Source organism: Tasmannia lanceolata, unplaced genomic scaffold (assembly GCF_043159265.1).
Source record: "Tasmannia lanceolata isolate RefF3 unplaced genomic scaffold, GAP_Taslan_0.1 ptg000003l, whole genome shotgun sequence".
Taxonomy (NCBI): Eukaryota; Viridiplantae; Streptophyta; class Magnoliopsida; order Canellales; family Winteraceae; genus Tasmannia; species Tasmannia lanceolata.
The window spans coordinates 63,285,119-63,300,984 of record NW_027518680.1 but is presented as its reverse complement, the minus strand read 5'-3'; the positions used below and the strand labels follow the sequence as shown (position 1 = coordinate 63,300,984).

General features: G+C 40.9%; 2 protein-coding genes across 2 annotated transcripts; both read right to left on the bottom strand.

The window, feature by feature from the left end:
- Positions 1–5,471: 5,471 nt before the first annotated feature.
- On the bottom strand, positions 5,472–6,480 carry LOC143870057 (uncharacterized). Its single transcript, XM_077376565.1, has 2 exons — positions 6,101–6,480; positions 5,472–6,018 (listed from the first exon to the last, which is right to left on the bottom strand). The coding sequence occupies exons 1-2, from the start codon at positions 6,478–6,480 to the stop codon at positions 5,472–5,474; spliced, it is 927 nt and encodes a 308-aa protein (XP_077232680.1).
- Positions 6,481–10,673: 4,193 nt separating this feature from the next.
- LOC143864393 (receptor kinase-like protein Xa21) lies at positions 10,674–14,052 on the bottom strand. Its single transcript, XM_077375325.1, has 2 exons — positions 11,362–14,052; positions 10,674–11,198 (listed from the first exon to the last, which is right to left on the bottom strand). The coding sequence occupies exons 1-2, from the start codon at positions 13,778–13,780 to the stop codon at positions 10,750–10,752; spliced, it is 2,868 nt and encodes a 955-aa protein (XP_077231440.1). The 5' UTR covers positions 13,781–14,052; the 3' UTR covers positions 10,674–10,749.
- Positions 14,053–15,866: the final 1,814 nt, after the last annotated feature.

The following is a 15,866-nucleotide window of genomic DNA, read 5'->3' as shown; positions in this document are numbered from 1 at the left end:
ACATAGCATGAGTGGCGATATAAAAAAGAAAGAGATACATCCTGATCCGGAGCCAAGGCTCGAGACCAAGATATATCTAAAAATAACTCAGAATCGTCATCCATGGATACGCCATGGAACCAAAACAAATGCTCTGTTTGCAATGAATAACCAAAGATACAAAAGTTCCGTGCCTGATGACGAATGGAGAAGGTCCGAAGAGCACCCCCAATTCGCCCGAGTGCGAACACTTGGTCTCTTATGCCATTTATTATTAACTCCAAAGAATTTTGGGTAAAATCATGTGAAATAGGAACAAAATATCCCCGGAAAGACGTCTACCTAATCATGCATGACCAAGGGATGAAATAATAAGCACATACAAAACAAAAATAAAAAAATGTGTCTCATAATCACAACTAGGTTATGAGTGACATACCTAACTGGTGTCTGAGTTCTGGTGGACAAACACATGCATGCTACAGCTACAGGTATAGGGTCTGCACAAGAAAGTAAGAAAACACAACAAAATATACAATATAACAACACAACAAATCCTAAGACTCTAAACGATTTAGCCTGAGTCCTTGGATGGTCTGATGTTCATCCAAAGAAGCCTACGTATCCCCGCCTCCACGAGAATCAAGGCAACGTAGTTCTTCGTGCCTATTTTAAGCTATGATGCCTAAGACACCTAGACCTCTATCTTAGACTCGATCTAAAAGACCGGACTAGTTATTAAAGCTTCTTGAAAGATTATTTAAATTTCAGTGGATTGTGAATTTTAGGACACCCTATATGCCCTAGCTAAATGTGGGTTAGCCCTAAGCTAATGCAGGTGGTTCCTACAACCTATGTGTAACTAGGCTGTGCGTCCTAAGGAAAATAATGGGATCACTAACGCATCTTAGACCTAGTCATCAGTCGGTGATGTGAATCGCCAACTGACCAGACGGATGCGCTCTCAGCTAGGACAAACTCCTAACTCTAACACAAACACACAACAAGCACACAACAAAAGACAAACTCCTAACTCTAAAACTCTCTATCTAGGACAAACTCCTAACTCTAGAGGAAGATCTTTGGAAAACAAGGTTTTCAAAGGTTTTTGAAAGATTTTCAAAGTTTATTTACAAAAGTTTGGCTGGACTTGGGATAAAGATCCCAAGCTGCACTACGTACCTCGTGGAAGAGGATCAAGCCAACATAGTTCAAAAATCGAACTCTCCTAACTAAAACCTAACACTCCAAATGATTTAAGGGTTTTTAATGTATTTTTTTAAATGTTTTTGATATTTTTAAAGTTTTCAAATGTTTTTGAGTTTCAAATTTCTAATGTTTTTGGATTTTAAAGCTTTTCCAATGCTCTGGACCTTTAAATGTTTTCAATCTTAAAGGGAACACACAAGTAACACCACAAACTAGGGCAAAGCCCTAAATCCAAAGGGGAAATCCCGAACAAGCAACTAACGCCTCAAAGAGACGATCCACAACAAGAAAGTTAGTGCCCCAAGAACAGAGAAGACAATCTAAGATCCCAAGCAGGGAAGGCTCTATATGACTGAGTTAGTCTCTAATGGAAAAACTCCTAACTAATAACACTAGGGAGGGAGTACAAATGAGTCAGAGACTCTCTAATAACACTACCAAGTCAAAGACTCGCTTTCAAAGAGGAGGCCACTCTAACATGAGGCTAGGTAAGCCTCCTAAAGGGGAAACTCTCTATATGAGACAAGGCTTGTCTCCGAGACACAAATGACGTAAACAAGGGTTCTGATGAGACTGGGCAAGTCTCCTATATACAAAGGAGGGGAGCGCTACTTGGACTGAGCAAGTCCCCTAAGGATGGGCTTGGGCTAGCGCCTTCATCACCCCGTCCTGAAGAGGATGCTCCTAGGGCCGATTAAATCCAAAAAATCTAAAGAAAATCCCGAGGAATGCATGAAGATAAACCTGAGACTAAAGAAGCCCTTAATTTGGTGAGAACCATAAGACACCGAAGGAGATAAGAATAGAAAGGGATATTGTCCTAATCCGATAGCTATGCGAAATCATCTTGACCTTAATGATTCGAGAAAAAGATAGGTATCATAGGATACCTACAACACCAGACATCCTTAAAAGTCATTACACTAAAAGAGACAAACCCATTTAATGCAGATACCCTAGTTCAGTCAAATGATTAAGAATCACCTCAATTGAATAACAGAACTCAAGAAAGCTTTAAACTCCGCTGTAATAACCTTTTCCTTTTTTTCTTTTTAAAAAAAAAATTAAAGTGATCCAATCTGATTAACTCTATTTTGAAAAATGCACACAATAGAGCTACTATGAACAATAGTAAGGCAACTTTATTCGATAAGATTCCTTTTACCATAAAACTCCGCGCTTAAATTAGCACAACCATTACTTCATTATCAATTCAATCAGCAGCCAAAGTGAAATACGAGGATCATTTGTTTGAAGTGAGATATTAAGACCCATGAATCATTTGTGGATTTTACAAAATTAACTTGAGTTTGCCACTGAAACCCCACCATGTTGCAACTGAACATAAGCAAATAAGAAAATGTAAATGTAACAAGTCATTTCCAGTGCACAAGATTATTTGGGGAGGGTACGTAATGAGTTCGATAGCTCCTTGAACAAAATGAAATAGAATGTGGTAAATCAACTAACAAACATGACCATATTGATTATACTCACTCAAAAGCTAAGTGCGCATTTTCTATCAGACATGGCACAACAGAAATATATAACACTCGTGGAAATATCTCATTGCCCTCATTGATTTCCAAATGAAATCACTACAGTCGCTGCTGCCATGCAAATTTTAGTATTGTACAAAAATGTAAATCAGTCCCATATACTCAAAGAAAGATTATGTAAACTTGCAACGAACATGAATGGAGATCCAACAGGTGGCTCTCAGCAATAACAAGGACTAACAAGGACTGACTCAAACAACGAGGGAAACCTTGCTATACTTCGATGGCCCAATTAACCAAAGGATACCCACAAGGCTGATGTATTGATTTTCACGATGGTATTACACCCATCCCCACAAAAATTGACAAATAACCATTGGGGTTATCAAGACCCAACCTAAGATATACAAAGAAAATTGAGCTGGAATGAACACAAGAACTAGTTTCAGGTGGTTACCAAGGTTAAACAATGCTTAAACGAAAAGGAATACCAACATCCTCATACTCATGCAATTTGGAAAACACCTTGAGGGAGAATTAAGACGCCCAAGAAAAAGAAAAAAAATAAAAAAGAGCACTGAGAGGACAAAATCTACAAAGACATAAAGAGAGTGATGAGTTGCCTGAGAAATAGAGATAGAAATCTCTGCTTTGCCTCCTTAACCAAGATGTAAAAGATCTGATTATTATGCCAATGAACTGTGAGAGGCATGCTCGAGTGAGTCGCCTGGAACACAAGGATCTAATGGGCACAAGAAATTGTTGTCCTTGCTTCCCATTATTATAAGTGTTCTCCTTGCTCCACATTAGTTGCAGCAATATGGAACCAAAATCAGATCCATGAATAGAGAAAGGTAATTTGCAACTGTATCATACTAATTGGTATAATTCCATTAGCTCAAACATGCAGTAGTAGCAATCACAAAGAAATATCTACAAAGGAGTTTAGTGTATTACCTGATGAAGTAGACAAAAATAATAGGACCCAGCCGGAATTTGACAGAAGATGATGGTCGATGTAAGAGAAGGGGAGATGAAAAAGGGTTTGAGGAGATAAAGAAGTGGGTTTCAATGGATGGGGTTCTTGGGAGAGGAGATGATGGGCTATGGTTAAAGGAGGAGAAATGAGTGGGAGATGGATTAGCAGAGAAAATGGAAGAGGGTTTATGGGGATTCTGGGTAGAAAATGAGATGGGTTCGAAGAGGGGTTTGGGTTTTGCAGAAGAGGAAAAGGAAAAATGAAGGAGAAAGTGGAGATGGTTTGATGGTGAAATTGGTGGCTGAGATGGGGTGTTAATAGAGATGGCCGGAGCTCCGGCGAACTTGCCGGAAGGGTGGGAGAAGATGGTTTTTGGTCGGATTCGGGCAAGATTGCCGGAATCAATGGAGGTGGTGGTTAGAGGTTGAAGGAATGAAAGAGGGTTTAGGGTGAAGAGATGAGATGGGTTTGTGGTGGTGGCCAGAAATGGGGTATTGGCCAGTGTGAGAGGGTAAGGGTAGAAATAAAAATTAGAAGAAGAAGAAGAAGAAGAGTTGGGGATTTGGGATGGAGAGATGGCTGGTGGCTGCAATGGAAGAGGTGATGGTGGAATGGTGGTGGGGAGCCGATCGGATTTCCGGGGAAGAAGGTGGTCGTGGCTCCCTTTCCTTCCTCTCTGCAATTTGCCTTCTCCCTCTGCAAAAATGGTTTTCCCTTTCTCTCTGTTTTGAACGAAAAATGGAAGGAGATAGTGACGGTGGGTTTTAGAGGTTGAAGGGAAAGGAAGATGGAGGAGGTGGGTTTCAATGGAGGTTGAAGAAGATGGTGGTAGGAGGTGGTACGGCTGAGAAGAGGGGACGGATTTGGGTGAAAGAAGGTGGCGGTGGAGTTTAGGTTGGGTAGAAATGGGTTTGAGGGTTGGGTTTTAGTGGTTGGAGGATGGGATTAAAACAGAGGTGAGGGTCGGTGATTGAAGTTGTAGAGGTGAAGGTCGGTGGCCGGAGATGGGTATTGGCCGGATTTCCGGCGGGAAGTGAGGTAGGAGATGGTGGTTTTCTCCTTCTTCTTTTCCTTCCCCTCTCTCTCTCTCTTTGTGATTTCTCTCTTGCGAATGAGACTTTTTTTTTCTCCTTTTTCTTCCTCCCCAAAACCTTAATCGGTTGGGGTTTTATTAGACGAAAATAGCAAAAATTCGACCCCCCCTTTTCCTCTGAGACAACCACCTTCAGTGTATTTTTAATACCTTTTAACACACAGGGGGGTGCCCAAGAAGAAAAAGAGAAATGATATATTTGTACCCCCAAACCTTCCAGGACAGCCCCCTTGGCAAATTTAGGACAACTATTATTCTATAAGAGGCGGCCCAAGTAGAAAACAGGGGGAAAAAATTTGCAAAAAAAATATCTTCTCTCCCTTTGATCTTAACCCTTCAAATCACCTTTTGATTCAAGGGTTAAGATCAAAGAAATCCTAACCACCTAGGAAGCTTCCAAAGATTCTCCCTTAACTAATTTTGTTACACACTAATCCACATACCCCCTATATCTCCCTGGACAACCCATTACGGAAAGTTTGAATTGGTTTTCCAGGTTCCAGCGCACCCCTATTTCTGGATAAATCGCCACCCTTATTCCTACACTATGCTACACCACAAAAGTCGCCCGTTTGCTAGGCAAACAACGACGGATTCGGACGAAATTTAATGTGAACTTTAGTGGGACCATAACCTAGCTTGAGAACAAATTTGGGATATTAAAACACTAGTTTGACAGAGTTTCTACTCTAACGACTCTATTAGGGTTCGGTCAAAATGGGGTGTCTACATCTAGCTTAACCCTCCCCAACTCCTCCCCATCCTCCTCTGAATCCAGACCACTCTCCTCTAAAGCAACCAACTCCAATATACGTTTCTCCAACCATTGTTTTCTCCCAAAAGATTGTAACTTCTTTACCTTAACCCACTCTTTTAACTTTTTCTTCACATATCTTAACTTCTTACCAATCACCACATCATCCGGGCCCTCCGCGTGACAAGAAGCCCACCAACCTCCCAAATTTTCCTCCATACAAGGATCTCTAAGCCAAACAATTTCAAATCTAAACGGCGGAGGACCCCATGATTCCAATCTGGGGTCAAGAACAAGTGGACAATGATCAGAGACCGAATGAGCAAGAACTTTCTGATAAACTTCCGGAACCGCCTCAACCCAATCTTGGCTGAGAAGAAAATGATCAAGTCGACTTCGACTCTGACCTCTAGACCAAGTAAAGGATGCACCTGATAATGGTAAATCTACTAATTCGAACATAGCTATGAAATCAGCGAAATCTCTTATATACTGATTAGCCCTCCTGCAACCCAGGCGATCCCCCACTTCTTTCGTTTCATTGAAATCCCCTCTATACACCAGGGGAACGAGCACAAGTCTCTCACCTTCCCAGCTCCTCCCAAAATAACCCTTTCTTTGATTTAAGAACAGGGCCATAAACACCAGAAAATAGCCACATCGAGTTGTCCACCACTTTTCGAAGAGACACAGATAATGAAAATTTACCCCGCCATTCCTCCTGTTTCTTCCAACTGATTTTATCCCACAAGATCAGAATATCACCTGAAGCACCAGATGAAGCTACAAACACGAAATCCCAATCTGCTTTAACCCCCAAACTTCTTATAACAAGCCAGTTTATAACCTCTAACTTGGTTTCTTGTAAACAAATAAGATCAGGTTTCATCCTCCGTACAACTTCTTTTACCTGGATTCTTTTTTCCTGAGACCCCAACCCATTGATATTCCATGACAATATCTTCATAGATCACCAATATTTCTGGTCTTCCTCCCCCTCCTAACACTCTTTTTCCGACCCACAGACTTAGGTAATGAGCCATTACCATTCACAACAGCATCATAATCTATATCTGACTTCAATCTATGGAGTTCCCTGGCTCTTTTCCTGGCACTCTCCTTTGGACAGTTTACTGGCTGTCCAAAACCTTCAGACTCCCTTAACTTAGCAGCCATGATTTCAGATCCGAATTCCTCTTCAGGGCCTGCATAAATCAGACCCAGCTTCTTACTAACACCTAGAGTATGACTGACAAAGAAATCACCAGCTTCTTCAGAAGAATCCTCCCACTGCTTAAAGCAATCATAGACCTCCTCAGAATCCGAAGAATAATTTTGCAAAATAACCTTATTCTTAGGGAGAGCAAGCCCCACTTGGCGGCTAGAATCGGGGGCTGCTACCACAACAACTGCCCTAGAAACTAACTGCTTCCTAGAGAAATTTGGAGACTGGTGCCCTCCCAAGAACTTCCCCACTACTTCAGACAAACCCAAAAAACTCTTACTCCCGGCCAGCAAGCCATCAGAGTCCAAAGAAGAAGACCAAATCCTCAACTCAATCTTCACAAGATTATCGAAGGACCACACCATAAGATGATTCCGGATTGCCCAACTCTCCTCCGAACTATCACATAGGTTCAAAGATATCTTCCTCAAACCACAATAGAAAGTAAAATAAGACGAGTGCAAGCTGTGGCAAGAAACATGACCGGAGCCACCACTGAAAATAGAAACCTCTTTCCTGGAGCACCAATTTATTTCAGAGCAACAATTTGCCTGGATATCAACCGCAGTCAGGACATCAGGATCTTCCATGTTACTGAAATCCAGATGAGAAACAATACCACTCCGAACCATCCTAAGATGAAGGTTCTCCCTCCTGCTACCCCTCCCTAAAGAGTCTTGATCCATAGTCTCCGCAGATGCAAAAGTTGAAGACCAAAAAGAACCATCGTCAACCCCCACAGATAAATCCCCAAAAATGCGAGCCTGATCCAGAGGTGAAGAAAAAGATCCTTCCTTAAAACTTCTAACTGAGAATATCGTAGTAGGGTCTTCAAAATAACACTCGCTGGGCTGGTATCCATGCCCACCGCTACCATCCGAATGGTCCAAAATCCTGGGCCCGCTATCAAATTCTAAATGGGCTGAGGCCCAGATCTGCAAGATTCCTTCCACGTCGCCATTTGGGGATAGAGAAGGGTCCACTAAATTTGAATTCTGACCATCAGGGGTTGGCTCCGCCGATTGACCAACAGACCTCGGAGAGATCGCCTGCAATATATCATAAAAACTATTTATAGCAACAGTGGGGCCCACGACATCAGAGGTATAGCCATCTGCACAACACACACTCCTCCATCTGTACTCAACTGGGGACACAGAGTTTTGAATTTCAAACAAGTTGCCAGATGGGCCACTACTATCTAGCACCACATGTAGCGCAGGATAAAGATAATTGCTATCATGAGCCAACGGTTCCATCACCACCTCCGGCAAGACGCCAATCTCGACTCCGGCCGCCTCAACCTCCGAAGGCACCTCCACACCCAACTCCAACTGCCCACCAATAGACCCATCATACACAAGGCCTCTTCTCTCTTCGGTCCACTCCTCGGTACCACTTTCTGAGTAGCTGCAAAGACTGTTTGAGCAAGACTCACCACTGACCACCTCTTTTTTCAAAAGGACCCATCTAACAGATCCATCCATAGAAATTTGTATGGAAATTTCATTTCCTACTTCACCTAATGAGATTATTGACAATCTAGCAGAGGAGTATCCCGCACCAGCTTGACAAGAGGGATCCAGATCTGCAACTTTACCAATTTTTTCCCCTATTCTTCTAAAATTGTCTTCACACCAAGCCTCCGGAGGCACCCCAAAAATACTCCACCAGAAAGGATTGCCCTTCTTCGGGAATTTAGAATCCCACAAAAGCATATCAACGAAAGGGGAATTCGATGCAGACTTCCATGATGACATAAGTTGAAACCTATTTACGCCGATAGAAGGGGTAATAAGCACCTCCAGCTTGGAAATTTTATACACCACCACCTCGCAGGAAATAATACTTTTCCTTACAAGCCATCTCTCAAGAGCTGCCAAATCTCCAGGCCATCCTGGTTTGATGCTACCCCAGATTCCAATATCCGCATTGCTAATGGATTTGATAGGCACCACTTCAATATTAAAAGCAACTCCTTCCGATGTTAACGACGAGATCATTCCTCCTCTCGAAGCCAATGGATTCTGCACTCTATTTTCAGAAACTTCTTTTCTACTCTTGTTTGCTGGGTTTAATGGAGGAAAGTTGAAATCCAGATTTGACCAGATCTTCTTGCACTTCCAGCACAAAGTCCTTTTTCGGAAATTCCTGAAACCACACCGACAACACCTCCAATCCCCAAGGGATCCAGCCCTCCTTCTTTGAATAACTCTATCAATTCTTTTTTCTTTCCTATTCTTTGCAAAGGACCGCCGATTCTCTGGAACGACTCTCCTACGAGAATTTTCTCCACCTGAGACTAAATTAGCACCATTATCGACATCTCCACTCTCCCGGTTTTGGCAAGACCACCCCTCCGAACGAATCTGCAAAACCCCTAAAGAAACAAGATTTGCACCACTCGCCCACCGGGGAACACAACGATCATCGCCGTCAAACACCATTCTTAGCCAAACACCACCCCGTCCAAAGCCTTCCATCTCTCTAATTTCTTCTTTCACAATTGTAAAGCCTTTATATACTAGCACTTTACAAGATAGTTTAGGATTTTGTTAGGAAGTGAAAGGATGCGTAGGTACAACCCTCTTTCACCAAACTTAGGAAATTGATTTTAATTAACCCCTTAAAAGGTAGGAGGGGCTTTCACTTGTATATGAGGAATGCTAAATTGAAGGATGCTCTTGCAAAAACCCAGTCACAAGGATATCCCGTTGCATTTTTTTTTCTATGCAGCTTTAAATACGGTTGACTGGTGTGGACCTCATGAGGGGCCAATGAGCTAGGTGTAGCAAGGGTGTCCTTAAGTATAGCATTCCTCTATGTAGTATAGATTAGAACAACATCAAAAAAATAAAGGGTAACTCTTATTAAAAAAGAGAGTAGGGGCGCCATTGCCCTTGAAAAATACCAAGGGGATGTTTGGCAGCCATGAAAATTTGCTTTTCAGCTTTTCAGCTGTGATCGTGGCACTTTTAAGACCTTATCTTGAATTTGCTTTTCTGATAATACAATCTAATGGTTGACATCCACACTCCCTTGTTTCAATAATGGCACCCTAATCTCCACCATTCCTTCCCTAATAACACCACAAACCCCTCTTTTGGACTCTTTCACCTCCTTTTTCCTTTTCTTATGGGTTGGTTCCTTATGTGTTTAGTTAAATAAAATTTCATTAACAAATACGAGCAGTGTTTTTTTCTTTGTATTGTTCTGTCTTGGTTTCTTATGAGACTTTCACCAGATGTCAACATTATGACCACCGTGACTCTTTTTATTCTATAGGTTGTGCCCCAAAAATTATTTCCATAGGTTGATCCTCACCCTCTGATCTGTAGAGGAGGGACTGTTTGATCCTAATCATCTACAGATCGGAGGGTTAGGATCAACCTATATATGGAAAGGATTTTTGGGGCACAACCTATTTAGGCTGTGGCCCATCCAATGGATGGTTTGGATCATCCTATATATGGTGCGGGCCATACCGTACTTTTAATAAAGTGAGGAGTGCGGTCATCAAAATACAGTAGTGCTAATTTTCCAAAATCAATCGTAAGTTAAGCATAATTTTTTGAAATGAGGCCCATGGTACGAGGAATAAAGACTGATATTATTAAAATTTTATTTTACAGAGTAAACCTAAATTAACATTGAACTAAACAATCAACGAAGCTAAATCCACTGAAGTACTACAATGAGGAAAGACCCACTATGCCAAGTGATGGACTTTATAGCATTCTCAAAAGAGAAATGATATTTCAACCCCCTTCAGCAGCATTGTTTGTCTGTCTATTTCCTCAATATCACTTTATTTTCAAGAACAAACAAAGAAGTGAACTGGAATTTTCAAGAGAATACAAACAAATGAAGGTGAAAATCAACATAAATGCATGACATAAACATCCTCACATTAAAGTTGCATACCGTACCTTAGTTGTTGAGAAAAGGTATGAGAAAATGTTTCCAACGATTCTTGTCATTGAACCATTCAACTTCAATCAATACCGTACCTTAGTTGTTGCTAAGATAAGATGAACCCTCACGTAAAGTTGGCATCCTATTTTTCCTGTCTCGATGGATGCCAATTCCATGATATAAGTTTTTGATCTCATGCAATTCTGTGACAACATTACCCATCTGCATTCGATCTCTTGGTGATTCTGCACAACAAGAGACACCGATTCTGAACATTGAGACCACACAGTCATGCATTCTATTTTTCATAATGGTATGATTTTCATTGTTTTTATTGTTGACAACTTGGACTTCTTCTGAGATCAATTGTGGGTCTGTAATCTCGATCACTCGATCTGGCAGTGCCGTCTTAGCGAACTGGTCGAGAGTTAGGCCATCTATAAACAAGTTATTGGTAGGAGCTTTTCCTGTGAACATCTCCAGCAACAAGATTCCATAACTGTACACGTCGCCATACGTAGATCTCTTTCCACCCATACCATACTCTTTCCATTTAAACATGAATACAAAAATCAAAGCTTTGATCTTGTTAGAAAGAAACTATGAGATGTTGCCAAATAAAACTTCATCTTGTAATCAAGCTAATGAAAATTTTAAAATCTTATAAGATAATAATAAAGAATAAAAAATAATGATAAAGTCATTTACCTGGAGCAACATATCCAATAGATCCCTTTATTGTCAGCGAGCTACTTTGATTGTTAGAGTGATTAGCAGTGTCTTCAAAAATAAACCTTGCTAACCCAAAATCCCCCACATGGGCATTCATGTCATCATCAAGAAGAACATTGCTCGGTTTTAAATCACCATGAACAAGTGGTGTTTGTCCATGGTGATGAAGATAATCCAATGCTGAGGCCACATCAATGGCGACATTTAGCCTTTGAATAAGGGTCAAGTTCATCAACGGATGTTGCACATCGCCACTTTGATGCAACCACATCTCTAAACTCCCATTAGGCATGTACTCAAAAACCAAAGCTTTAAAATCATTGCCTTGGTAATCAATACTTGAGCAAGAAGTTAAGATCCTAATGAGATTTCGATGCCGAATGTTTCTCAAGGCTTCACATTCGGTGTTGAAGCTCTTAGAAGCCCCGTGTTGTTGAAGGTTGAGTACCTTCACTGCAATAGCCGTTTCATTGTGGTCTAAATATCCTTTATAAACAGAACCATAACTTCCAGCACCAATCAAATTTTCCAATGAGAACCCATTAGTTGCTCTTAGGAGCTCCGCATAAGTAAGCTTTAAACATAGATCCTCCAAAGGCATCGAAACAAAAGGATTCTTTCTCAACTTTCTTTTCCAATAGAAGGGAGCAAAGAAACAAGATAGCATAATAAGGAATAAAATCACACTGACTATTGAAATTATTACTCGTAGAGAATGAGATTTTCCACGTTTGTTATAAACGTGGACAGGGCATGCTGGCAACTGTAGTTCTAGGATACCCCCACAAAGCTTGTTGTTTCCATAAACTGAAATGGCACTTGCATTTCTAAAAATCCCTTCCTTTGGTACTTCTCCCTCAAGATAATTAAAAGACAGATTTAGATACTCGAGGCCGCGAAACTTTTCCAGGTATTCTGGAATCTTTCCGGACAAGTTATTGTATGAAAGATCTAGCTCTCGAATACCTTTTAAACTGCCCAATGATGACGGAATGGTTCCTTGAAAGAGGTTATGATCCATGTATAGGTATTCCAAACTAAGACAATTGCCTAACGTGTTCGGAATCTCACCTGATAAACTGTTATAAGAAATGTTTATTTCCCCAAGTTGTTTTAAGTTTCCTACTTCTGCAGCAAGGGGCCCGGTTAAAGAATTATATGATAATCCAAGGTACTTTGATAGAGAGGAAAGCTTAAGAATTTGGTTGGGTATGGTACCAGTCAGGCTGTTTTGTTGAAGATATATGGATTCCAAATTTCCACAATTTTCAAGACTTGGTGGAATGTGTCCTTGTAATTTATTTATAGATAGATCGAGTGTTAACAAATGAGTTATGTTACCAAGGGAAGATGGAATTTGCCCGAACAATCCATTTGTGTTCAAGGTCAATAATTGCAGCTTGTTAAGCTTTCCAAGTCCAACAGGAATAGTACCTGTGAGAAAATTATTCTCCACGCCCAGTGTCTCTAAACCTACAAGATTTTCAATACCTGAAGGGATGCTCCCAAATATCTGGTTTCTTCCTAAAGTCAGTCGTGTCAATTGGGTTGAGAGATTAGCTATAGAGTCGGGCAGTGCACCACTTAAGTAATTGGTGTCCAGTTGTAATAATTCTAGACTTGAGCAATTGGTTAAAGAAGTGAGAAAAATCATGTCGTTAGATTTGCCTCTGCTTCCTAGCTGATTATCTGCGAAGCTAAGAAAATTGAGATCGTGTAGGCTTCCCAAATTCATAGGTAGAAGTCCACTAAAGCTATTATAACCAAAATCAAGGTGTAAAAGGCGTGATGCATTAGAAAAAGAGACTGGAATGGGTCCTGTGAATAGATTCATGTCCATGAGAAGCCATTGTAAATTAGGGAGAGAGAGGCCCAGGTCGGGTGGAATGCTTCCATGCAACTTATTACCTGGCAGAGAGAGAGAAGAAATAGACGAGAGATTGTAAATTGGTTGAGGAATCATACCAGACAAATTATTTACACTGAGTTGAAGGAAATTTAAGCTGGTTAGTCGTCCGAGCTCATACGGGATGCTTCCTTCCAAACTATTAAATCCTAGATTTAAAATGATGAGAGATGAAAGGTTCCCAAGCGAAGATGGGATGTTTCCCGTGAGATTATTCTTAAAAAGGTCTAAGCGAGCGAGCTGAGAGAGCGAGTGGAACTTGTAGGGAACCCCCCCAACAAAATTATTGTAACTTAAATTCATGGACGTGAGTTTTGGGCAATGGGCAGTCAGATTGGCTGGTATTTCTCCTTCATATGAATTGAGGCTCAGATTGAGATGACGCAAACGGAATAGACGACTCATGTCTGGGGGGAGTTGGCCATAGAATCCATTGTTTCCGAGGTAGATTTTATGGAGGAAGGTGAGATTTGCTATGTGAGGGGACATGGGTCCGACCAAGCCTTGATCGCCAAGTTTCAAGGCTATGACCCTTTGAGGATGGCGACGACCGCATGTGACTCCCAGCCATTGGCAGAAATGGAGAGAATTGTTCCATGAGTTTAAAGCCCCATTAGGGTCTTGGGTTATTTCATGTTTGAAGGCAAGCAAAGCTAGTCGATCGGTTTCGTTTCCTAGAGTGAGAGATTCTACAGATAAGAAGAGGAGACAGAGGAGGAAGACATGGAAGATAAACGATGAAGGCAATAACCTACAACTCAGTTTACTTGGAAGCTCCATGGAAAGGGAAGAGAAACTCTAAAACCCTAAGAAAACAAGCCTGGGTTGAAGATACAGAATCACCTTCAAACCCTTCTATTTATAGGGGGGAGAGAGAGAGAGAGAGAGAGAGAGATCTGACGAGTGGATAGAAAGATAAGACTAGATGGGCATTAATATTGGACTTCTACCGATTAATCTTTGTCATTAATATTGGACTTCTACCGATTTTTCATTTTTGTCAAAGATGGCATAAGTGGGGCCCCACGTTAGGCCTTCTACTTTAAGTGGGGCCCCACGACGTTTACTTGACTTTGGTTGCCATGTCTCACGTTAGGACTAGCCGACCCCAACATGATCATTGATTTAGTTTAGGAAAGACAAATAGAAGTTTGGAAATTTAGGGAAAGGGGTAGAAAACTAGAAATATCATTTCCCTTGTATCATTTTCACTCCATTTTCTTACTGGGACAAACCTCCCTCTGGTGCATTTATGACTCCTCTTTACACTAAAGGGGCTGTCCCAAGTAATAAAATGGGCAAATATATCATACCCCCTATTGGAGCTATTGGAGCTATTAAAATTCATCAAGTTTAAAGGACCAAAAATTATAGCATGCATATACCACAATAGTCCAAAGATACTAAACTGAGTTTTTATAGGCTCTGCCCTGTGGGCGTATGAATTCTAGTATTTATCCAAACGTACAAAGGCCCATGTCATAGGATGATCTAAACCGTTCATTCGTTACGCTGCAATGCAAATAGGTTGTACACCGTAAGAGAAGAAAGAGGCCGTAGAATAGAAAGCTTATTCTTACAAGTTGATTCAGTGAACGTGAAGGTATGAAGAAACCTGTGAATTGTGAACACTTCTTGAGGCTTAGATTTATCAACATTTAAAACCTACCAAATGGACGGCTATGATTATCCCTTCGGTGCATTTTTGTAGCTCCGCAATACGCTCATACATCAATGCTTGGAGTCACCCTCCCTTTTCAAAAAAATGCTTGGAGTCACCCTATCTCCGCAATACTTGACTTCCGCTGCCGTATACAGGAGGGATGGTTTGGAATGGATGTTGTCTTTCCGCAGAAAAAGACAAAAGAGATTTTCCTCCAAGAACACTTTGTGAGCATACACTAATTAGTCAAGTCAATGTCTATAGTTGAAAGTATGAGTATCATTATCAAAACAAATAGGATCTGACCCGTTTATTATACGTTTAGGAGAAATTATATGATGCCCGACATGGAATTCCTTTGCATGAGGACATTCCGACATGGAATTCGATCATATCCGCTAATGTTTCAAATGGGAATTAGAGTGAAGGCTTTCAATTGTTTTTAGATGATCAAGTCGGGACTTGAACATGAGATGGGCATATCCGATTCTCTTATTACAATGTATGATAAGTGCTGAAAAGCAGGAAGATCAAGCTTATTATTTGAGAGCTAAATTCTATCTTAACAATGTACTCAAAATGCAGTAGGCTGACCGATGCAAAGAAAATCATCAAAGCGATGAGCAAGAGAGATTTCTACACGTGGAATGTGTTGATGAATGGGTATTCCATCAGTGGCCATTATTATGACACCATCATTCTCTTTCTAGATATGCTTGAGCAAGGAATGCATTTCCATCAGTTGGCTTTCTCGTTTCTTCTTACAACTTGCAGCAGATTGGCTTCCTTGCAGTTCAGCAAACAGTTTCATGCTTTCACCATAAAATAGCAGTTTCAGATTCCTAATCAGCAAACTCATGTGTTGTCAATAAATAATGCTTTGGTATCCATATATTCAAAATGTGGTAGCAT